At 52.8% G+C, this 23,516-nt stretch overlaps 7 protein-coding genes across 7 annotated transcripts; 3 read left to right on the top strand and 4 right to left on the bottom strand.

Annotated features, from left to right (window-relative positions):
- Positions 1-214: 214 nt before the first annotated feature.
- Positions 215-4,825, bottom strand: QC762_308860 (uncharacterized protein). The gene is made up of 2 exons (XM_062889180.1): positions 2,942-4,825; positions 215-2,807 (listed from the first exon to the last, which is right to left on the bottom strand). Exons 1-2 carry the CDS (start codon positions 4,447-4,449, stop codon positions 1,058-1,060), a joined length of 3,258 nt encoding a protein of 1,085 aa, XP_062745137.1. The 5' UTR covers positions 4,450-4,825; the 3' UTR covers positions 215-1,057.
- A 2,789-nt stretch (positions 4,826-7,614) lies between these two features.
- On the bottom strand, positions 7,615-10,299 carry QC762_308850 (uncharacterized protein; the record flags this gene model as incomplete). Its single annotated transcript, XM_062889179.1, has 4 exons — positions 7,615-9,159; positions 9,217-9,621; positions 9,683-10,059; positions 10,140-10,299. 4 exons carry the CDS (start codon positions 10,297-10,299, stop codon positions 7,615-7,617), a joined length of 2,487 nt encoding a protein of 828 aa, XP_062745136.1.
- Positions 10,300-10,671: 372 nt separating this feature from the next.
- QC762_308830 (uncharacterized protein) lies at positions 10,672-14,192 on the top strand. The gene is made up of 2 exons (XM_062889177.1): positions 10,672-13,239; positions 13,297-14,192. The coding sequence occupies exons 1-2, from the start codon at positions 13,071-13,073 to the stop codon at positions 13,911-13,913; spliced, it is 786 nt and encodes a 261-aa protein (XP_062745134.1). The 5' UTR covers positions 10,672-13,070; the 3' UTR covers positions 13,914-14,192.
- Positions 10,847-13,811, bottom strand: DAL2 (Allantoicase; the record flags this gene model as incomplete). The annotated part of the gene is made up of 2 exons (XM_062889178.1): positions 11,871-13,811; positions 10,847-11,820 (listed from the first exon to the last, which is right to left on the bottom strand). The coding sequence occupies exons 1-2, from the start codon at positions 11,962-11,964 to the stop codon at positions 10,847-10,849; spliced, it is 1,068 nt and encodes a 355-aa protein (XP_062745135.1). The 5' UTR covers positions 11,965-13,811.
- On the bottom strand, positions 14,141-18,822 carry QC762_308820 (uncharacterized protein). The gene is made up of 5 exons (XM_062889176.1): positions 16,026-18,822; positions 15,917-15,952; positions 15,754-15,850; positions 15,604-15,691; positions 14,141-15,546 (listed from the first exon to the last, which is right to left on the bottom strand). Exons 1-5 carry the CDS (start codon positions 16,053-16,055, stop codon positions 14,910-14,912), a joined length of 888 nt encoding a protein of 295 aa, XP_062745133.1. The 5' UTR covers positions 16,056-18,822; the 3' UTR covers positions 14,141-14,909.
- HGT3 (Ribulose bisphosphate carboxylase large chain) lies at positions 18,508-21,392 on the top strand (the record flags this gene model as incomplete). The annotated part of the gene is made up of 4 exons (XM_062889175.1): positions 18,508-18,599; positions 18,649-20,189; positions 20,244-20,956; positions 21,016-21,392. Exons 2-4 carry the CDS (start codon positions 19,579-19,581, stop codon positions 21,390-21,392), a joined length of 1,701 nt encoding a protein of 566 aa, XP_062745132.1. The 5' UTR covers positions 18,508-18,599; positions 18,649-19,578.
- A 560-nt stretch (positions 21,393-21,952) lies between these two features.
- Positions 21,953-22,405, top strand: QC762_308805 (uncharacterized protein; the record flags this gene model as incomplete). Its single annotated transcript, XM_062889174.1, has 1 exon — positions 21,953-22,405. One exon carries the CDS (start codon positions 21,953-21,955, stop codon positions 22,403-22,405), a length of 453 nt encoding a protein of 150 aa, XP_062745131.1.
- Between the last annotated feature and the right edge of the window lie 1,111 nt (positions 22,406-23,516).

Below are 23,516 nucleotides of genomic sequence, written 5' to 3'. Positions count from 1 at the left end.
TGGAAAGCCATGTTGTTGTTATGTCTGCAGGGGAAAATGAGAGCCGGGGCGAACTTGTCGAAGATGGTGTTGATAGGTACTGAATAGTGGTGACATATCTAGCTAGTTGGTGTCTGAATATAAGCTATTTGTTTCGATGAGTGATGAAAGTCTCCTTAAGTGTAAACTGCCGGCTGGTATGAATTGTGAAATTGCTAATTAGCAGAAAGATGCAGAGGAAACTATGGCATCTTCTCGATACCACAAATGGTCAAGAGTTCGACAGCTCCATTTGAATCTAGATAATAGACAATAGATACAAGACACCCTGCAGACCAACCTGTGAACAGTCTCTCTCAGAGAAACCGACCACGCACAACACCCACACACTTGACCCAGCACCTCGAATGATCCATAAATTCAGGTGTCAGTATCATAGGTATGTATGTATTTACATTCTTTTACTTCTCACCCTCTCTTCCGGCAACCGCATCAACCTCACCCTACCCATCCACCATCCATCCCACCCCAACAGTTATAACATCACCATCTCATCACCACTCATCCACACCATCGTTCAAAGACAAAAGAAACGCACAAGTCCTGTCAAAGGACGTGGACGACCTAACCAGCTAACTAACCAGTCAAGCTAACATTAAAAAGAGAAATAGGGGCAGAAAACATTCCATCAAAAGCATCCATCTCTCACTTTCCTCAATCTATCCCACAACAACAAGACAAGAACCACACACCGAAAATAAAAAACAACAACAATAACAACAATAACAACAACAACAACAACAACAACAACAACAACAACAACAACAACAACAACAACAACAAAAACGCTCAAACCAAATCGCAATAGGGGGGAATAAACAAATCTCGTATCAGAGAAACAAAAAAAAAAGTAAACGGGGGGTATCAAACTTGTCTGCACAGAAAAAAATGCCTGTGTGTCCTGTCAATCTCCTTTTCGAGCAACAGGCACCAACCAACAAACAAACAAACAAACAAACAAAAAACGACCCAAGAGAAAAGAAAATGAATAGAAAAAAAGGCCCTCCAACAGAACTCCTCACATCTTCCACTTACTCCCCCCACCCCCCTCCTTATGATGAACCCTCCACTCGGCCCTCGTAACCTTCATGAGCAAATCCTCATCCTTAATCGGAATCCAAGCCGTCAGCGCCTTCATCGCGTTCTCAAAGTCCGAATCAAGCAACACATCCCTCAACGCATTAATCAGCGCCGCACTCGTGGCATGCAGGATATCCAGCCCCTTTGGCACACCCGTGGCTCCCAACCCGGGTCCCTTCCCCTTTTCCTTTTCCCCCAGCTGCTGCTGCTGCTCCTCATAATTTGGAGGCGGGCACTCCCCCAGCAGCATAAAGACATCCCACACCCTCAGCTGCGCCGGGAACGGAATGCTCAAGTTGAACAGCGTCAGGTACCACCTCGTCCCATACGCCGTGGCATCAATCGCCAGCTCCTTGAGCTTGGCCGCCACGTCCTTCCCGGCCAGCCACCTGTTCTCAAAGTCCTCCAGCACCCCCATCAGCTCCGCAAAGCCGGGCTTGTAAAGGTGCTCCAGCCCGCGGTACCGCCACATCCTCACCAGCATGACAAAACACCTCTCCTCGTCAAAATAACACAGCAGCGTCGCCGCAAGGGGCGCCATCCCCTGCACATAGCCCAACTCGGGAAAAAAAAGCGAGATGGCATGCAGCACCCTGAAAAGCAGCCTCTGACCGCCACGATACCGCTTGCGGAACATGATATGCCCGTTAATCGTCCTCGGCACGTCCAGGTCAATCTGCACATCATCCGGCGAGCTCTCGTGCTGCAGCCTCGTAAATTCGGCAATCAAGTAGTCGTCCGTCTCGGTGCTCTTCCACTGCCTGGCGCTCGTGGCCAAAAAGGAATACCACGCCGCCGCCCGCCAGCAGTCCGGGATGCCCTTCCAGGTCCTGTCAATCAACTTTGCGTTTTTGGTGTCGAATTCGTAATCCATCCCCTGCCCCTGACTACTTGGCTGTGAGGCCGACGACGACGACCCAGCCTTCTTATTCACAACAGTCGCCATCTTCCTCCACTTCTCGGCCCGTTCCAACTCCTTACGTTTCTGTGCCTCCGTGTTCTTCCCCCCGTTCACCCCGACGTTGCTGGCAAACCCCACCCCTCCCCCATCCCCATGATCATCCGTGTTGATCCCCGTCAGTCCCGCCTGCAAAGCAAGCATGTCCCCCGCCTCATCCATCCACCTCCGATCCCTATTATGCGGCAACCGATTCGTCGCCGATCTGATCGAGCTCCTCGTCGATCTCCTTGACAGAGTCGAGAATTCGCTCGTAAAAGTGTTGAGTGACCTCGTCGAAACCTTCCTGCTTGGTGGTCGAATGTAACCCCCCAAACTACCACCTCCACCCCCGGTGGCGGAATAAGCCGTCATGGGCCTCTTGGTCAGCACGTTCCTCCTTCTAGGCGGCATCTGCGCCGACCTCAACTCTGGGGTCCCAGCCCTCGCCGTTTCCGGTCTTGCAGGTGGGCGCTGGCTGATGAACCCATACCGATCCACATCCGAAAACCCTACATCCTCCCAGTCCTCAATACCACCCGCCCTTTCATATTCCCTCCTCGTGACCGCGGCAGAAGCGTGGCTATCTCGTAGCGGAGACAAGGAACTGGCCGACCGTGGTGTATTCGACGCTGGAGTAGTACGCGCTGAGAGACGGTCGCTTGGCGCTTGCTGCTGTTGCTGAGCTTGCTGTTGCTGACCGGCTGCGCTTGATGGTACCCGACTTGAAGAGGGAGGAGTAGAAGAAGATCTGTAGTCGTGAGCGAGAAAAAGAAGGCGCTCGCTGTCAGTAAACTCTTGTGTGCCAAAAAACCAAAAAAATAAAATAAATAAACTCAAGATAAGCATAAAATGCGTAGAAAAGAAAGCCAAGGAAAACCGTACACAACTGCTATCTCTTCCTCTTCGGATGGGACTTCCACTGTAGGCTCGAGGCGCCGATGCTGATGATGCTGATCGACAACACTGGTGGTGTTGCTGCCGACGCCGCAACCATACGACGACGACGACACGTGCCCCCCATCCTCCCAGTTCAAGCCACAGCCCTCGCCAGACGATTCATAGAGCGATCTCACCTTTTGTGATTCCCTCTCTACATCTACCGGCAGGACGCGAATGCTCGGTACCGACAGGGTGGTGGTGTGCGTCGACGAGCGTGTCTTCTCAGGGGTTGTCGTGATCGTGTCCGAGTCGGTGGGAGGGCGGTCGCTGGATACCGTCGTGGCCGCCGCGTCGGGGGATTTCGTCGTCGTCGTCGAGAGCGGTGTCGCGGTTTCTTTTACTGTCGCTGTCGCGGGAGCTGCCGCCGAGCTGGTCGCGCCGGCGGCCTTCAACATCTTGAATGGGTCACTTTTGCCGCCAAACATGATGCTGCCTCTCTTGGAGAAGGACAGGTCACCGAGGTCGTCCCACAGGCTGTCGGCGGGAATGGGCGTGTCGAGAGGCATGAAAGTGGTGTCTCCTGTATTTGCAGGAGTTGTAGGAGCTGTTGGGGTTGTGGGAGTTGTGGCTGTTGCAGAAGATCCTAATGTTGCAGGAATGTTTCCCCTGTTAGAGCTGCCGCGCAAGACAGGGGCCCCTGCTGGGGTAGTGGGAGAACTGGGGAGCACGGGGAGTTTAGGCGATTCTAGCGGCCCCGGCACGCCCCGCATGGCTGTTCCATGACCAGCCTCGGCCGTTGCAGCTGCAGCCTTGTCGTCGCCAAGCATCTTTTTTAGCAACCGTTTCGACCCTTCCGACTTGGAGCGGAGTCCTAGTGTTTGGCCTATTCTCTTGGTGAGAGACGTTTGACGTGTTGGTGTCACTGGCGATGCCGGCGCCGTGGTCTGGCTAGGTGATACAATTCCGTTGTCCTGGGGCGCACACTCAGACTCGGAGCGACGAGGAGGAATCGAGATACGCAGAGGTGGAGTGGGAAAGATATCTAGGATCGGAGACGCGTCCTTTCGGCCGTTCTGCTGCTCGTCAGAGGAGTATACCGATGCCGCGTCATCGATAACCTCGAGGAACTTTTGAAACCCAGGATCTTCAGCACCTTCTTCTCGGAGCGTAACCGAAGAAGATGTCGGCGCCAGACCCGAGTCTCTCTTCCACTCGTCTGCTGGGGACCGGGGTGATGGCTGGGTGCGGAACAGAGGGTGCTCTTCTTGCGGCGGTGGAACAGGTGGGGGGTTGATGGTGATTGGCGAACTCGGGGAGGACGATGCGATGGTCGACGCAGGGCGATGCATTATGCGGCGAGGATTTCTCGGTGGTGGAAGGGGAATGGGGGGCTCTGCTTGTTTTGTCTGCTCGTACCGCAGCGCTACCAGACTGCTGTCGTCGCGGAAGGGAGCAAGTCGTGCTGATGGCCTCGATTTGTGGCGCACGCTGGCAACTTTCTGGGGGGCCATTCTGCCGTTGTCAAGGTTGCAGCGACTACGGCACAGCTTGCTTGTTGTTCCAATGTCCAAGACTGGCAGTAGGTATTATATGGTAGTACCAACGGTGTTGACTCTCAAGGTGTCGGCTGGGCTGGCAAAGCTCGTGAAAGAAGACAGGAGTCGTTCGGGCAAGAAGAAACAGGTTCCCCGAACAGCCATGAACGGTGGGAAAGTTGGGAACGGCTTAAAGCATCTATGAGGGCAAACGCTTGAGATCTAAACAAGCGCCGAGTGAGTGGGCGTCACGGCGTTCCGGGTATCTGCTCCAGGCTTGCGTCCGAAAGAGCGGAGAACCACAAGGTCTGTTCGTGTGTATCACTTGCGGCCGAGGAAGGTCCTGGGCAGTGAAACAAGAGTCGCAGAAATATAGCCCTTTTTTTTATTTTTTGCCGTGGCTTGGAGGGTGAGCGAGCGGGAGATGACCCAGTTATGTGAAGGGTCCCTTCCCACTTGTTTTCTTCTTGGGAACTTGGGGTCACCCAGATCCGGGACTTGCATCTGCATCATCGTGGAGCCCAATATGGCACCCAACCAGACCAGACCTCTTGGAGGCTTTTTTTTCTTCTTCTCGCCGCTAGCATCGACGGACCAGCCAGAGGATGCCACCTCAGTGCGGGCTTCAACATGTCAACCAGTCAAATTCTCGGCCGAGGTTTGCGCAAGACAAGACCTGCCAAACGGCCACTGGGCTGCAGGTAATAAAGCAGCATTGACAGCCCTGCATGCTGCCTATTACGGTTCGCGGCTTGCTTAATCCCGCCGTCTGTTTCTGTTTCTGTTAGCACACCTCCGAGACAGTCTGCACCTTGTCTGGCTGGTTTTGGGAATATTTTCAGTCTGACCATATCAACCCGAGTGGAAGAGTCTTGGGTTCAACACAATGTATCAACTTTGCTCATTCCTCCCTCCGTTTGCGATGGGACATCTCGCTGACCGTCCTGTGTCCTTATCACTTACACCACTTCGGGATACCTGCACTGTCCCACTTGGGCAACCCCCACCGCTCTCATGCCAAGACATTGTCGTCTCTTTTTCTCTCTCTTGATTTTCTTCTCATCATTCAGCTCGATCCTGAGATCTGTCTCACTCGCCAGTCTTGGACCACATCGGCAAACAAGAAGAAAACAACCCCGAAAACACTCGCATCTCAGCTGCGGATTTTGGTGTTGATGACTTGCTTCTCGGCCCCAGCTCCGACGAACGGTGGGGTCCTTGACCTTCCCCGCTTGTTTTCATCCTCCACTTTTTGTTTCTGTGATTCTATGATGGTGACATCTGGTGACCGCTCCTCCTTGTCACTGATCGAGTGAATCAAAGAACAAAATCCGGAGCGGTGACCCGAAGAACCATGATCCTGTCCTTTTCAGAGGACACCCACCAACGGAATCCCACGGTCCGGTTCAGGTGACTGGTGAATCAAGTGATTGGGCGGCCATGCTTCCCACCACCACTTTTTGACGTGGCAAGACCAATTTAGCCAGCTTCACCAAAAAAGAGATTCAACCCCGACATATATTTTTTCCCTCCCCCGACGACGAGAGCTTGAAAATTTGAAAAGCCGTGGAAACCCATTGGTCGGTTGAAGCGGTTCGGCTTGGCTGCTCCGCGGTCAACATACATCACTCGCTTCATTACAAATCTAGGGTTGAGGGTATTCACGTCCCTTGGCCACCCTAGACTAGACCATGCATAGAAGCAAGTCACTCTCACCTTGGTTACCTTGGCTACAGACCTAGGTCAGCGCCGTTTTACGTCCAAGTCTCACCTTGATACGGCCCTTGCTCTCACTTTCTCATCACCAATCCCTTCGTTTGCCTAATCACCTCAGAACTGACAACTCGCCCTGCATACACATCAAAGTCACCCTTCACCGCAGCATAACGACCCAACCCCAAAAATGCCTCGCCGTGTTTGCCTCTCCCATCATCGATTGCCAACACCTACCCTCTCTGCCCTAGGTACCCATGCAATAAAAAACCACCTATCGTTCGTCCAAGTTTAAGCACCCCGTTGCCAAACCAGGTTCACCAACCCATGCAACCCACGTTCTCTCTGCCCTGTCCACTACTCTCATCATAACCGCCAGAAGCAAGAAGTGACACGGTGTACAACATCCTGTAGTGTAGGGCCACAAACCGACCGACCGACCGACCTGCATCGTTGACCACACACACACACAAACACACACAAACACACACTTCAATCCAATCAAATAATCGTGTACTCCCCTGATAGCTCTCCTCGTCCCTTGCAGGATGCATGAGCACCTACCAGAAAAAACCTGGAAAGAAGAACGCAGCATTGCCAAGGAGAATAAGATAGACTGTCACAGAGAAGAAAAGAAATAACTTCTGACTGCCGAGACTAAAAAGCCAGCTCAGCCTAGCAATATGAGAGCGTGATGAGGATCCCGTACCTGCAGCAGCAGCAGCAGAGCATGCATGGCAGCCCGAATTGTGGCCAGAGGAAGAAGAGGGAGAGACGCACCAGACAACAGTCCGTAGGTAAGACAGCTTGAAAAGAACTCACAGCAAGGTGAAAAACAGAAGAGTGCCGAGGTCGGTGATGATGATGATGATGTGTCAAATTTCTATACTACCTCGCAGAGTAGTACCCGTCCAATGATGGAGGAGCTGTACCTGCAGAAAAGAAGAACCAGAGACAGAGAGTCGGAGAGAGGGGGGGCGAACGCCGCTGACCATAGAGGTGTCGTTCAATGCCGAAAAGAAGAAAAGAAAAGCACCTAGGCAAGACAAGCCCAATTGCCCAACCAAGCAGCCGTAGGTAGGTTTTGGTCCCGTCCCTTGCAGCTTGCAGAGTACCAACACTCCCAAGAAAAAAAAGCAATCAACCACCGAGACAGAATGTGTAAATTACAGCAGAATGACTGCATTATGTCCAAGGATAGCAATCAATCAACGCTTCCCAGCCCAGTCTGCATTCCTGCCCCTGAGTCTTGCATCCAAGTCCAACAGTAAATGGACAATAATGCTGGAAATATTCTCTCCTGAAACCATCGCAACCAACCCCCCCCACCCCCCATCGATGCTTCTTTGTTCTGGTAGCTTCCCTTATACACAAACACCCATGCAGCAAAGAGAACCCATCTATCATTTGAATCTTATAGAATATCCCCTAACACCCTAACCCCACTCTACTCCTCATCCTCCCAATCCCTCCCCCCATACAACCTCTGCCCCCTATCCATCCCCCTATCCCTCCCCCCTCCCATCCCCCTCCACCCCCACCACTCTGCCCAGTCGCATTCTCAATCCTCTCCAAAAACTCCGGCGGTATACTAGGCAAATACTTCCTCTCCCGCTCCCTATTCACCCCCCCAAACCCAGCCCCATAACTAACCAACATATCCGTCACGCTAGGCAGCACAAACGGCAGCATCAACGCCGGATCCAGCAGCAAATTCGCCGGCGCCTCCTCCACCTCCTCATCAAACATCCCCCCGCCGCCCTCCACCGGTGACATCGGAACCTCACCACCGCCATTCTTATTCTTCCCCGGCGACGACCCCTCCCCAGCCACCTTCCTCCTCGCCTCCCGCTCCTTCTGAACAGCAGCCAAATACTTCTGCGCCGACTTCGGCAGTCCCCCCTCCCCAACCTCCGGCCTATAATGCGCCGCCGAATGCAACAGCTGCTGCGGACTCAGACTCCGCAACTGCTGCAGCGTCCCCACCAGCGCCTCCAGGTCGTCCTGCCCCAGACTCGAAAAACATTGCAGCCATTGCAGCAGCTGAATCACCGGCGCCAGGTGCCTCTTTGACGCCTCCAACAACGTCTCCCCCGTCGACTTCATCTCCCCTTTTTCATAATGCTCCGGCTGCCGGTTGTTGCTCCTCACCCAATCCTCCAAGACAGAAATATTCATCCTGATCTGCATCGCCTTCGTCCTCGCCAGGTACTTCCTGTTGGACATGATGCGGTTGAACAGCTCCGCCCCGAGCCAGTATATCAGCTGCGAAGAAATCTGCGCCGTGATCACCGAGTGCACATCATAAAGATCCAGCACAAAAAGGGTGGACGACAGCAGGGAAGTTACGTTTCGTGGCGAGGGCTTCGCTCGCTGTTTTGGCGACGGAGGTCGTAATCGCTTCTCGAGAGGCTCTTCTTGCACCTCTTTTTTCCTCTTGAAGAGCTTCCATTCGTTTTGAAACGTGATGTTTTCGAACCCCGGTATCGTTTCGTGGTCGAGCATCGCCGGTTCGAGCACCTTGTCCAGGCGTCTCTCGGCGTCGCGGACGATAAGAATAAAAATTTCGTTAATCAGCTCGGCCAATTGCGCTTGGAACTCGGTTGTGGCCTCGACGAGGCCGTCGTCTTTTTTAAGGTAATGTAGAAGAAGCGTGGCGTTGGACATCCAGAACGCAAGAATGGTCATGTCCCATTGGTGTTGTTCCACCACGTAGTTGATCTTGTCCATAGCTGTTACCAGTAGCTTCGCCAGTAACTCTGGACTGGCGTGATAATGCGCATATCTGGCCCCGAGAAAAATCATGTTTGCTGGTACTGGTTTCTGAGTTGGAGATCGTTGCGGTGTCATGTTGGTGATGACAATGTCTAGGATCGTGTCGAGATCGCTCTCCTGGAAAACAAACATTTGATCGTGAAGGCATCTTGACCAGTCAAACTCTTGCTGTTCTTCTTCATCGAATTCATCAAATGTCTGAGATTGTTAGCATCAGCTCAGAAAAAGAAAAGGGGGTAAATAGGGGCTACAAACCTCAGGCTGGTCATCGATGCCCATGTTGCCAAGGTCCACCTCCAGATCCCTAGCACTGTCCATCATCATGCGTCGGCGCATTTCGTTTTCGGCCAACTCTTCCTCGAACTTGTCCTGGGAAAATCCAGGTTTATAAAAGTCATCGTCTAGCCCGACCGTTCCGATGCCATACCCGCCACTGTCGTTGAGGTAAAAGTTCATGTCGCTATCCTGGCCAGCGAAATCGAACGCCGTCCTCCCTGTCGAGGTCTTCTTATCTGGCGACGCCCCATTGTCCAAAAGTATCGTCGCGATTCCCTTGTGTCTGTTTGTCATGGCCCACATAAGAGCACTCCATTGATTGCGATCCTGCTTGTCGACATCGGCTCCCGCGTCAATCAACGCCTGTACCACCGACTCGTGTCCCTACCACCAAAACAATTAGCATGGGCAATTTCCGGGAGAGCGCATGGCCAATAGCACTAACAAAGCAGCTCGCGTATATGAGGGCCGGCGTCCCCTCGTCGTCTGGCGCATTCACGTCAATGTATTCCCTGGCCTTTCCGTTCAATATCTTGTTTACAGATTCCAGGTTGCCATTGCTGGCGGCCATGATGAACGTCCTCTGCAATACATCCTTCTTCTCCTCCTCGGACCGCTTCGGATCGGCAGCGACGACATCCTCGTCCTCGAACACGGCGCTCGTTGTGTGTGCGGCCTGGGCGGCAAGCATTTCCATAAGCCGTTTCTCGCTGTCCGGGCCGCCCTTTGTCAACTCCTCCTCGTAGTTGGGGTCATCCAGCGTCAGGTTGCCAAACGATAACGGCTTCGCGGTGATGGGCGTGGTCAGGAATTGCGATTGTCCTGAAAAGCAAAAAGACTCGTGAGTTAGCACACGGTATGACGTGGGAGAGCAAAAAGGGGAAGGTTGAAGGGACACCAACCCTGCCATCCGTCGTACATCTCCGTCTCGGGCACCAGCAACTCGGCGGGAGCATGTCTCCGGTCGTCTAGTGACCGTGGCAGGTCGGCGGGCAGTGGGCGCTTCTTTTCCGGGCCACCAAAGCCGGCATCGAAGCCGCCGTCTGAATCCCCGAGATCCATGGCTCAGGGTGCTACGGTTGAGCTGGCATGCGTGCGTGTTGCGTGTCCGGGGCGGTTGCTCATGGGCGAGGCAAAGGGGTTAACCGTGGGCAATCGGCATGCGCATTCGGGTTTGGCGGTGCGCCAAAAACTCTGTGTCCAGTCCAGTGGGCAACGTTTTGGAAAAATCGAGAGATGAAAGCTAGAAAACGGCGTTTGACCCGACAGTTGCGCTCCCCCTTGAGGCGTTAGGCATGTTTAACACGTCTGGGCTTTGGCCCTTGGCCGCATCATTCAACAGCGAGTCGCAGCTTTCCCCACCTCGATGGCCCGTGCGTTGGATAAGAGAGACGAAGACCATTAATCTCAATCTCCTTGTTTGATGATCTCTTTGAACCAATATCCAACTCTTGTCGCTATTGATCTTGGGTCACATGGCTTAATATGGTCTCGTTTGGTGACATCAATCGGTTCGATCCGGCTATCTGTCCTCCTTTTTCTATCTATCCCTTCAGTTTGTTCAACGTTCAACCGCCACGCCGCTCCCAGTCAGTTTCACCTCGACGGCTCAAACGGCACGCTTCGCAAACACTCTGACACGCTTCACGCCTCCGTCAGGCACAATGATGAGCTTGACGTGGGTAAACACCTTGTCCTTGACCAAGCTGTCTGCTGGGTGTTCAGCATCTGGGCCAGTCTTGATCGGCTCTGCTACCTTCACCCAACCCTCAGCATCGGGCCCGAGTTCACCATCTCCCTTCCACTCAATAGCTTCAAGCTCAACCCTTTGAGGGTAGTTTCCTCGGAAGTGAGCCGTGTCAACAAGGAAATTCTGGATGTAAGCCGGCGCTCCAAGTTTGATAATGGTCCAATCAATATGACCCTTACCACGAGACCGAGCTGTCTCCCAGCCGTCTCCCATATCTTTGCCTCTGCCAGGCAGGATCAGGTTGTCCTTGGTTCCAAAGTGCTCATCACTGCACGAGACAGCAACACCTCCGTTTTGGGCGGCAGCCAAGTCGATGATGGCATTAGTATCCTCTGGAAAGACGGGAACGGCATGACCAAAGAGGCGGAATCTGGCGATACCACCGTCCGGGTACATGTTCAAACGGACGTGTGTGTATTGCTTGTTGGTGGGATTCTCCAACTTCCACCCAAATCTCTGGCTGGGGCCGCACTCCTGAAGCCCGAGAATAGTCTCCCAACCACCACGGCCTCCCTTCCAGGAGAGGACCTCCTCGTTGTTTTGGCTGAAGCAGCCCTCGACTGAGATGGCAGGGGCGTGGTTGCCGTTGAAGTAGGCAGTGTCGACTTCAATGCCCTCGACAGTACCAGAGCTAACTCCCAGGCGGATCACCACCCAATCGAAGGGCTCAGTGTTGTGTCTTCTGGTCTCCCAGCCGTCATACCAGGCACCGGAGTAAACCATCTTCCCCGGTTTTCTAACTGGGGGAAGTGGGTTGATCAAGTTGGCAGCATCAGCAAACCATTGGTCTGAGAAGCCAAGAACTTCACCTCCAAGAGTGGCTGAGACCAAATCTGCAAGATGGTTAGCACGGCATCCTGCCGTGAGACAGAATTGCACCTACCAATGGCGGTTGACTTGAAGGTCTTGTCGATGTATTCGGCAGAGACCGAAGTGGCCGGGACGGCCTCGGTAGCATATCCGTAGTCATCAGCCATGGTGGGCAACTGTGAGGTTCAAAGTGCAATTGAAGGTAAGAAGGCCAAATAGATGATATGTCGTTTCAAGGCGGCACAGAGGGCACACTTATAAGCCTATCAGTTCCAACCGATGCCGGCCGTATCAACAATCGTTATCAAAGCATATGACACAAGAGCCGGGGAAACGGTTTCGTTTAAATCCAACGTCAATCTCCTATCCGCCTCCTCCCCAACCCAGTGGCCCGCACAGAAGAACGAGTGGAAGTCGGCCAGCTCCGACGGCAGGCCTGCCTTTGAAAGTGGAGATGGAGGCGAGCCGATGGGTCCTTCTAGAGTCCTAGACACCTTCTCCGACACCCCAAGCAACCGGAGGTGACTAACAGAAAACATGCACAATCGGCCGGCCGTCCTCTCGGATGCAGGTTCGAGAAACGAAGGCGCGGGGCACATCGGCACACGGCGGCACAAATTGATAAGATACCGGTCCGAACGGGAGCGACCCCGCATAACTGGGGCCATGAAAATCGGTGTGAAGTGATTGGTCAGCCAGCTTGTCTCTCAGCTCGGCCGCCTCGGTGCCGTCATCACCGATCTGGACCGCGCCATCAGAAGCAAGTGAGGTGATCTCTCTGGGGAAAGTTTAACTTGACGACAAGACTCCATCTTAGCTGTGGAATATCTCCTGGAGCTTACAGTTCAATAGAGACGGCAGAGGCTTGAAACTAGTGGCTTCCCGATTTAGTTTCACTAACTGGCATGATGCATGCATGTTTTCTTCCGTCAACTTGTGACCGGATTGGTAATGATTCGATAGCTTTGGGGGGGGAGAAGCGGCATAAAGGGTGACACAAGCCGACGATCTTGTCCGCGTCACTTTGCCCTTGCCCTTTCCTTTCCAGCTCCTTCAGCTGGGTTGTGTCGTCCGTGGCGTCTGTCAACTTCACGCCTTTTCCCCGCCGACTTGTGTCTGAGACCGTCTATATCAGCAACCAGACTTCCCACTCGAGCTACTCGCAGCCATTTTCGTTTGGGTTCGTGCTGGCTCGAGACTAAACCCAGCCATATCATCATCCATCACCAACCCACACCCTCCACGGCTCTTATAAGAGCCCCCTTCATTCAAGATGACCTCCACAACCACCCCTTCCCTCCCGCGCTTGCCGGACGAGATACACACTCACCAGGAAGAACCTGACACCCATCAACAACCAAACGAAAACGAACCCCTCCTAGGCCGACCAGGCGACGCAATCCAACGCCCCGACGCCCCCATGTACCGCAACCTCTATCTCGGTTTGTTTCCCCCTTTTCTCCTCCCATTTCCCCCTTTGACTAACCTCCCCTCAACAGGAACCGGCATCCTCTCCCAAACCGGCCTCCTCCTCCTCCTCCTCTCAATCCTTATCCCCCTCCTAACCCACCACCCCCTTTTACCTCTCTTAGTGCCCCACCCAATCCTCCAACTCACCGGCCTCCTCGTCGCAACAGAAGCAATCCTCCTCCTCCAACCAACAACAAAATCTCTCCCCCTAGCCAAAACCCGCGCGGCCAAATTCCACGCCTGGCTTCACCTTTTATCCTTTTTGCTCTTCCTATCAGGAACAGTAATAATCGAAACAAACAAACACGCCAACAAACTGCCTCACTTCCACTCTGTGCACGCTTATTTGGGGGTTGCGACAGTCTCGTTGCTGGGACTGCAGTATCTGTTTGGGTTCACGATTTATGTCACGCCCAGTGTGTGGGGAGGGGAGGAAAAGGCAAAGAAGGTCTGGAAGTGGCATCGGTACCTTGGGTATGGGGTTTTGTTGATGATTCTGGCGACTACGGGGAGCGCGGCGTGGACGGATTATGTAAAGGGGCAGTTGGGGGTGTCGAGAGTGGGAGTGGTGTTGGGGGTTGTGTTGGTTGCGGGGGGCGTGTTTCCTAGGATTCAGCTGGGGAAGTTGGGGTTGAGGGAGTATTGATGAGGAGGATACAAAGGGGAAAGAGTGTAGGATGGAGAGGGGTGGGGGTTGGGAAAATACAAGTATGGATATTTCATAGTGTGGTGGTGATGAGGAGGGGAAGGAAACGAAAGGCAACACAAAGAAGAGCTGGTGTGGGACTTTTGGGGTTGGAGTTTATGGGACTGGTATCTTCTTTTTACCACTAACTATCAATTGTCTAATGGTTGGTTTGTTGATAGTAGTCAAGGCCATTAATAATCGCAAAATATGATAAACCACACTCTCTCTGTACGCATTACATTGCTATCCATTCCTGACTAGACAACCACGATTGCTCGAACAGGGTATCTACCAAGCAGCCAAACACTCAAAAACACACGAAAAACAGACATGTACATCTTTTTCTAATTCAACTCGCTTCCGCTTCGCCAACCCAACACAACAACATCATTACAACAACAACAACAACAACACAAACCCACCACCATATTCATTCATCCCCACTTGTATCGCACATCAAATTCACATTAACTTTCTTTCTTTTTCTCCCATTCCATTCCAACCAAACCCCCCGTTTTCTGTGTGGCTATAATGATATATCGTTCGGTGGAAAGTTATATTTCAACTCACTCTCCCCTTTGATCGTCCGTTTCCCTTGTGCAGGTTCGCACTTCCGTATGTAGTTAATCCATATTAAACCCTTGGTATCATAATCTCTTCCACTTTTCCTTCCTTCCACTCGTCTCGGCTCGCTCGCTGTGTATCGCTTCCATCCTCACCTTCGTCCCCAAAATATCAATAACCGCCAATCCCTAAGGTATGAATGACAAAAGAGCGTCAAAAAAAAGGGAAAAAAAAAAACCGCTGTAAAACTCCGTTGCTCCCATAAAAGTGTGTGTGCTTGCTTGCTGCTGTCATTGATAAAACTGCGCGGGTATCTCAAATCGTTACTCGATTTCGTTTTGGTTTTGGTGTTTCGTTTGTATGAATGCCCCCCCCAAAAAAAACATTACTTTATGGGTATTGCGTCGGCTGAATAGGCCAGTCGTCCTCCGTGATGCTAGACCAAAAGAACCACACCACCGTAACCGCAACAAAGGTGAATAATGTCTGAAACAGAGAACCATCGATGGCGCCTGACGTGCCGTTGCAAATGTAGGGACTGACAACAAAGTTGAAGATTTGACCCACGGCGAAGCTGAGAGCTGCCGCGCCCAGGAACAGCAACGGCCTCGTCTCGCCGAGCACCTTGATGACGAGGACGAGCTCCAGGACGACAAAAAAGACAACCCAAACCAGGGGCAGGAGGAGGTAGGTGACGTAGAGCGCAATGCTGCGGTTGGGAGGCTCAAGGCTGCCCTGCCATTGGGTAGTCCACTGGTAACCGGTGTCGAGGGCGATGTATCCAACACCAATGAGCCATGCAAGTGCCGAGCCGATGGTGAGTGCGAGGGAGAGAATCGTGCCGTCGTCCATCAGCTGGTAACCCACAATGCCGTTGATGAAAAGCAGCCATGTTGTCGCCGCGATAGCACCAATGTGGATAGCGCTGAAAACCACTCGTACTTGGTCGTTCAAGGGGAATTCTCCTATCGAGAAAATCTCCGCAATAGACACAAGCAGATAACCGACCAAAAACACTTGCATTTCCCTGCAGTTCCGTTAGCTCCTGTCCAAAGGTTTGACGTGCGCACGATAATGCACTGACCTTCGTCCGACAGCTGCCCTTTTTCTTTCCGACTTAAGAATAAGAGAGATGGTGACAAGAATAGCAATTCCCGCAAGCAGAATCGATCCTAAAAAAAATGTCAGGAATTCCATCTGTAAATAAAGACGCGAGACCCTTGGGACATCATACCCAAGTTACCGAGGTATCTATCCTCGCCTGGCAGCGTAATGCCTCTCAACTTGCATCCGCCCCAATCTCCATCCTGATTATGGGTTTTTGAGAGAACCTGTGTCTGGTCAGCATCTGAGGGGACCAATTGGCACTGTAGTGATCGACTGTTGGGATGGCTTACATTGCAGACTGGAAGAGTTGTGTCACGACAAAAGTCCTGATCCCAAGTTTGTGGTTAGTTTCGTCCCTACGCAAAACCCTGCATGCGATGCCGGTAGGTGCGCGCTCACCTCGAAGTTGCCAAATTTTGTTGACCCCATTGTGTGTTGTTGTCGTGCGATTTCTGACCGTCGCGCGTAGAAATTGTCTCGGGTGTTTGTGGTGTTTCAGGTTTTGTCGGTGGCCTCTCCTCGTTATTGTCCTTTCTTTCCCCAAGCGATTTTACGCAATTGACAAAGTTGCCCCCCCTTCACAGTTGGCTTTTCAGCTCTTTTGAATAGTTCTCCGCCTTTTCGTCCGTGATCGATAGTCGTGACCTGGGATCGCAGGATGCTGGCGGTGGGGGACCCTGGCTTTTGCTGCAGCTCCCAGCCTCTCGTTCGTGGTTCCTTACTGCCAGCTCTGTTTGCGCGCAAACTGATCGTCGTCGTCGGCGTCCTCCTCTCCTCTGAAAACCATGCGTTAATGATTGGAGTTATTCTGTAGTCGGGAGCAGCATGCGATACTCGGAGTGAATGGATCGGGAGCAGATAAATGCTGTGGCGCAGATATAATTGCTGTGGTGATTGGGGTTGGGGGGGGAGAAGCTGGAAAAACAGGCGACGAGGAGGAGCTGCGGGCGGGCAGCAGTCGGATCGCCGCAATAATTATAAAACTCAATGCCCTGGGGCAGCCACTGTCGAGCCACTCACCTCACCCAACGTCCGCGGCAGGAACACAGAACACAGGATAGCGCGCCCCGTTTCGGTGGCACGCAAGGGTGACCCACACCTCGGTTGCGCTCACGCGATTGGCCGGGTGCCCTTGTCCACTTGCCTGTTCCAGGAACCAAACCCCAGCCTCTTGTGAAATCACCGTCAGATTCGGGGCCAACCGGCTGATCAAGAGAGCTCGAGTGTTGATGGAAGCCGAGATTATAGATACGACGCAACCTGACTTCTCTTAGTGCTCTGTTCTTTTGTTTTCTGTGTACGGAGTGTCCCTCAACCGATGCTATATTCGGCTCAGCCGTTGGCTGTGTCGGTATCGGTGACTTGGCCTCTCCACTAGGATGACGGAAGCTGTGGCGGCGCAGGCGTCAGGTCGAGGTCGGTATTCTGGTTATGTATTCTTCTAGATGGTAGCAGTGTGGTCCGACACGTCGAGGCCAGAGGCAGAAAAGCACTGCCAGCTATGTATGGATAATGGGTGAAGGGAGACCACCATTATGCATGATGAGCTGGACGCAAGGGAGCCGTCTCTCATTGCTCCGAGATCCAAAGTCTGGGCACCAGTCACTGGTGTTTTCTCCAAAACACCTCACCCACCCCTGTCGAAGCCACTGCTGGACGAACGCCTCAGACCAAGGTTTTTCGGTCGGCTCGAGATGTGACTTGCATTCCCACTGTTTCGTCCCATGCAAGGCAAGATTGGGTTGCTGTAAGAGCGGGAGAAGATGAAATGAATGGTCCGAGCGCTGGATATTGCTCCTACTACGATTATAACTCTAGACAAGAGACAATTCTAATTTCTAGAAATTAATACTTGCAAAACAACATAGGTGGTCTTGGCCAACGCGCTTGTGCTTCATCGTATCAGAAGTAGGGGCAATACCTGATTTCCAATATGATACAGCAAGCAACTGTTGTTGGCGGCTCATCGAATACAAACTGTTCTGGAATCATGACACCGCGGTCGAGAGGACAAGTTGGGCAACTCGACAACACTCCGTGAATATTATCCGGCCTGAGTACCATCCATTATAGTACTCTCTTTCCCCCCACGATCTGGCTTGCATGGTTGCATCTGGAAATTTGAGCGAACACAGCGTTTCATGTGTATCGTAGGACGAACGCCCGACGTCCGTATACTGTAATGAAGGTTAGCAATATCACTAGATCTCAAAAACGGCCATGCAGGGGGCCTTTATTGAATTGCCCCATTCCTGAGCTCAGCATCATTCAGTCCCCGGCCTGGCGATTCATGCTCGACTTCCCTTCTGGGATGGTCCATGTCTCCTGTCTCCCGAGAAACATCATAGCGGCCGCGGGGAGGGAGCTTCTGCATGATGAGCCCAGGGGCACAACGGATGCAAGGGAGGGGCGTGGAAGCCTCGCAGAATTTCGTCCTGACGTTGCATATTTTGCATGGCAGTGAAGCTGTTTGATATATATATAAGGCATTCGGCCGCCCGGCAAGCGAATTCAAGTATGGCTGTGTCAGTCAGCGTCTACCGAATGGCTCTATGGGTTGTTGTTGCATCACCAACATGAGCTGGCTGCGGCGTGGGCTGTTTCAAGCTGGATGACGGCGAAGAAACCCAGATGGGTGTGAATGTCAAAACATCGGCGCTCGTAGGTTCAATCCCTCAGCCTGGTTGAATCGTACTGCAGCCGGTGCTGAGCTTTTTGAGGCGAGCCTTGCGCAACCTCACAGGCATGTCAGCTCGTGAGCTGGAATCGCGCCTCACCCACAGTCATGGAACGACAGACAACGTGGGACGGCGTGAGGGGAACAGCATGTTTCACGTTTCAAACATTTGACCCCTCCAGGACAGCATCTATTCGAGTTTCCGTCGGACTTAAACAGGGTGGTGGGTTGCCTGATTAAGCAGAGGCGGTCGATTTCGAAAATAGGTTGCCGCGTGATGAGCTCAAAGTCGTCTTGTGAGAGTCCATGGAGTTTGTGTGTGGAACAACATTAACAGGATGACAGGATGGCCGCGGGTTTTTGAACCCCTAAAGTCGGCAGACGGGTCAAACGTGATAAGATGAAGATTGGCCCAGGGCTCTTCTGTGCCGGCTGCCGGTATCAGCAGCGATTTGCAGGATTGACATTGGAGGGGGTGACTTGGCGTGCTGTAAGAAGAGGACGAAAAGTTGGTTGCGGAGATGGTTGAACAAGGCAGCGGGGATGAGTGGACGTTTTTAGGACCCCCTGGTTTGCGGGATGGTGGCTTGGCGGCTCCGCTGAATCCGCCCACAGGGCAGCCGGGGTCAACCCCGTGCGTCAAAGGGTGCCAACTTACACCACCGCCGCATCTCCCATTGGGACCGACACTGCAGCGTGCCTAGTTTTTTGTTGTTTGGCTGTTTAGCTTTCTGCATTTCCCAGAGTCATCTGACCGAATGTCTTCGCCTTCTGCGGAGCCGGCAACTGTAAAACACAGACATCTCCAACTCGACCCTCTCCCACTGCAGACGGAGGCTGCTGCGAACCAGCCCCATAACCGACAAGATTCCGACTTCCAACCCGTCCCGTCTCCCCTCGAACATTCCCCTCCGAACCCTTCCTGTGCACAATAACACCTCCCGATCATCCCGACAGGGTCATTTCATTGATGAGCCCGCGAGTTCAGAGTCGGAGGACGACTCAGGGAACTCTTCGTGGACCGACACGGGCGACATCGCCGAGCAACTCGCCGAAGAAGATCCCTTGCGCAAGCGATTAAACGACGACGAAGCCCTTGCAGGTGTCATCAAACGCCATCCCAGACACAAAAAGAAAGTCCGATACCAAGAGCCGTCTTCTAGCAGAAGCCGGTCATCCTCTCGCTACACTGGCGCTGTTAGCAAAGAGGCAATCCACATCCCAACTGCTGCGCACCGTCACGTTAGCAAGGCAGAACAGCTACTAGCCACCATCATGACGGGCAGCTCGAGTTCCATCCACGGCCTGACGGGCAAGCCGTTGATTTATTTTACTTCTATTTTCGTTTCTTTGGGCGTGTTTCTCTTCGGATATGATCAGGGTGTGATGTCGGGGATCATCACTGGTCCCTTTTTCAAGGAGTATTTCCACCAACCTTCCAATGCAGAAATAGCAACAATGGTTGCTATCTTGGAAATTGGTGCATTAATATCGTCCCTCTGTGTTGGGCATATTGGAGATATTATCGGGAGAAGAAAAACTATTCTGTACGGATCAATGATCTTCTTCGTTGGAGGTGGGCTGCAAACAGCCGCGACGAACATGGTCATGATGATGGTTGGTAGGTTTGTGGCTGGTTTGGGAGTTGGCATGCTCTCAACTATCGTCCCGGTATATCAGTCTGAAATCTCGCCTCCACACAACCGTGGAAAGCTCGCCTGCATTGAGTTTACCGGCAATATTGTTGGTTACACGACCTCGGTGTGGGTGGATTATTTCTGTGGCTTCATTGAGAGCAACACCTCATGGAGGCTGCCCCTGATGATGCAATGCATTATGGGAGGTCTTCTTGGTTTGGGTAGTCTGATTATCGTCGAATCGCCCAGGTTTGTCGCTACCACTTACACCACGCATGTGAACCGCGCGCTAACCCATTTTAGATGGCTCCTGGACCACGACCATGACGAGGAAGGTATCGTGGTCATTGCCAACCTGTACGGTGGCGGTGACATTCACGATCCCCGCGCTCGCGAGGAATTCCGCGACATTAAGATGGACGTTCTCCTCCAACGGCAGGAAGGCGAGCGCACATATTCCGAGATGTTCAAGCGGTATGGCAGGCGAGTCTTTATCGCCATGTCAGCACAGGCCCTGGCCCAGCTCAACGGTATCAACGTTATCTCATACTACGCGCCGATGGTGTTCGAGTCAGCTGGTTGGGTTGGTCACGACGCTATTCTAATGGCCGGGTTCAACGGTATCACATACCTACTGTCGACAATCCCGCCATGGTACATGGTGGACCGGTGGGGCCGGAGGCCTATCCTGCTGTCCGGTGCTGTTATGATGGTCCTCTCACTGTCAGCCATTTCGTACTTTTTGTACATCGACGTGCCATCGACGCCAACAATGGTTGTCATCATGGTCATGATCTACAACGCTGCGTTCGGATACTCATGGGGACCTATCCCCTGGCTCTACCCCCCGGAGATTCTCCCTCTCAAGATTCGCTCCAAGGGTGCCAGTCTGTCAACAGCCACGAACTGGGCTTGCAACTGGTTGGTGGGTCAGATGACACCCATTCTCCAAGACTGGATTCACTGGAGGTTGTACCTTGTCCACGCATTCTGGTGTGCCGTCAGCTTCGTTGTTGGTAAGTTGACCGCTGCCTTGCTTATTTTTTTGAAAGTCAAAGTCTAACAATATCCCTAGTATACTTCATCTACCCAGAAACACGCGGTGTCCGCCTCGAGGACATGGACGCCCTCTTTGGCGACGCCACTCGCGCGCTGGGCACACCTGCTGGTTCGACGCCAGCCTTGCACGCCGAGTCCGATCCGCTCGTGCGCTCCGGGTCGCCCATTCCGCCCCTTGACATCAGAGGTCGCGCCTCGCCGGCGAGATTTGGACCGGGAAGTGCGATTCCAGGACTGAACATCGATCCACCAACGTCGGTCGGTGATCCCAAGGCCCAGTCCTCCAGGCAACAAAGTAGAGGAGGTTTGGGCGGTTGGTTGTCAAGGCTTATGGGCCGTGGTGGCTCGAGTCCTAGCGGACAGTACGCTCCTATCAATCAAAGGGGTGATTAGACATGGAAAGAGAAGAGTGCACTTTGAATAGAGGAGGAATGTGTGGTTCGTTTTTTGAATGCATATAGATGGTGCGGGAACGCTGTTCATCGAGATGGGCTGCTGGGTATGGCTTTCGGTTCTTTGCTTCTCCACATAGGGAACTTGTTCTGGAAGAGGTGCGGGAGTACAGTGACACCACTTTGAATGAGGTTGTTTTTTTGGTGTGTTGATAGAACATAGGTTGGAAGGGAATGAATGGGGAGCGGAATGTATAATTACAGTCGTAGTATATACTACAATGTTTGCGGACGTCTTGGATAGGTACCTTGAATTAGGCAGAGATGGTACTCTGTATCAATTGGTTGTATTGAATCTATTTGGTGTCTTCATTGGGAATATTGCTGCTCTTAAGCTTAAGCCATCTCAAAAAGACGGCAGTCCGTCATATGGTCCGTGCACACAAGCTATGAATTTATGAAGCCATTGGATCTCTCGCTTTCTTACAACCGCTTTGACCTTTTCTTCAGTTTCTTCACACTACAAAATTCGACTCAGCTCAATACCAGATCTTCATCGTCATGACAACCCCCACCACAACCGAACTCCTGACCTCGTACCGGCACCTCTACCGCTCAGCCCTCCAGGCAGTCCAGTACTCCAAGCCGGCGCGGTACGTGATCCGGGACCAACTCCGTCTCGCCTTTCGGGATAGGTCCAACCTGGCGAGCTACCACCCCGAGAGGATCAGGAGGACGGTTTGGTTTTTTCACGCGGCGTCTCAGTCGAGGGGGTTGGAGCACAGGATTTGCAAGACGTTGGTGAGGGTGCACTGGGAGAGGACGAGGGTGGACAGGAAGAGCTGGAAGCATCTGCTGAGGGAGAGGGAGGAGGTTGAGAAGGCTAGCGAGAAGGTGAAGAAGAGGTTGGCGGAGAGGGGGGGGGATGTTGTCAAGGAACGGGGGTTGAGGTGGAGGGGGTGGGAGGGGGTGGTGGGGATGTTGAATGAGAGTATGGGGTTGTGTTTGAGGTGATTTTTGCGGTTTACAATGAAGGGAGGGTGGTGGTTAATGGTGGTCGCCAAGACTGCGGGAAGCTTTGTGCTGCATGGTGATGACAGTACACCATGTGAGGCGTGCCTGGGCCGATGGCCGGCAGGAACCGAGGGGCGGGAGATGCGGTTTGACAACGGCATTTGCCTTGCTATATATCTAGGTGGGCTGGAAGCTGAGCTGAGCTGAGCTGGCTTGTGATGGTGGGAAAAAGCAGTTCAAGTTTCACGACACGAGTCGAGCTCCGAAACGAAACACTCAAGACAGTCGAAACTGCGCCAATATGAGCACAAGCGAAAGGAAAGGGACTGGGACAGGCAGATACCCTGATATAGCGGATCTACAAAGGATGAGCGGGCGCGGATTGGGTGTCGGCTTTATCCAGGCTGAGGGGAGGGAGATACAAGCAAAAAGCTTGGTTGAGATGTCAATGATGAGTGGATGAGCTGTCGCGGTTGTCTGAAGGTGGGAGGGGGGAGCATGCCGTGTCCCGGTGGAAAAGGGCCATCTTGTCACTCACATCAGCGCATTCAAGAGGAAAATGGGACGGGAGCACAAGAGATTGGAAGATTGATCTGCTTGTGGCATGCTACACTGGAACAATTCTGTCGCATGTCTTTGTCTGCGATACAGATTTGCCTGTGATTGATTTTATATACTGGTGCCCATCACCCATCACCAACCCCTCTTGGAGTCTCGCCCATCTCACGAATTGCATGTGTTTGAATCCTGTCGCCTAATCAGGTTAGACGATGCTGCAGCAATGACGTTAGCCTAGTCGGATTGAAGCCATCGTAGGACCCCTCCCACCTCAACCCAACCGCGGGGGAAAAAAAAACACATTGCATCGAGAGCTGCAAGGACGCGGAAAACAGGCCGTAGCTAGCTTTTTTTTCTCCTTCGGCCTTTCGCTCTTCAGCAAACACAGCTTTTTGATTCTTTCACCGCAATTGCAGAGCTTCGGGTAAGGAGATCCCCGCCGAGGTCGGGACTAGCCGCTAAAAGTCTAGACAGCCGACGCTCTTACCGGGCCCTTGAATCATCTGGTCATGGTGGAGAGTCGCTGGAGCTTGCCCACGCCAACCAGCGACGA

The sequence above is a fragment of the Podospora pseudocomata genome, chromosome 3 (genome assembly GCF_035222375.1).
Source record: "Podospora pseudocomata strain CBS 415.72m chromosome 3, whole genome shotgun sequence".
Lineage (NCBI taxonomy): Eukaryota > Fungi > Ascomycota > Sordariomycetes > Sordariales > Podosporaceae > Podospora > Podospora pseudocomata.
The sequence above is the reverse complement of the archived record's forward strand: the minus strand, read 5'-3'. Positions and strand labels throughout refer to the sequence as shown.

Bases quoted from the DNA above. Each gene is read 5' to 3' on its own strand.
- QC762_308860 (XM_062889180.1), bottom strand. From the start codon at position 4,449: ATGGCCCCCCAGAAAGTTGCCAGCGTGCGCCACAAATCGAGGCCATCA. The intron at 2,808-2,941 runs GTACGGTTTTCC...TCACGACTACAG, and splicing joins GAGGAAGAGATAGCAGTTGT to ATCTTCTTCTACTCCTCCCT.
- QC762_308830 (XM_062889177.1), top strand. From the start codon at position 13,071: ATGACCTCCACAACCACCCCTTCCCTCCCGCGCTTGCCGGACGAGATA. The intron at 13,240-13,296 runs GTTTGTTTCCCC...TCCCCTCAACAG, and splicing joins GTACCGCAACCTCTATCTCG to GAACCGGCATCCTCTCCCAA.
- QC762_308820 (XM_062889176.1), bottom strand. From the start codon at position 16,055: ATGGGGTCAACAAAATTTGGCAACTTCGAG. The intron at 15,851-15,916 runs GTAAGCCATCCC...GACCAGACACAG, and splicing joins CAACTCTTCCAGTCTGCAAT to GTTCTCTCAAAAACCCATAA. The intron at 15,692-15,753 runs GTATGATGTCCC...CATTTTTTTTAG, and splicing joins TAGATACCTCGGTAACTTGG to GATCGATTCTGCTTGCGGGA.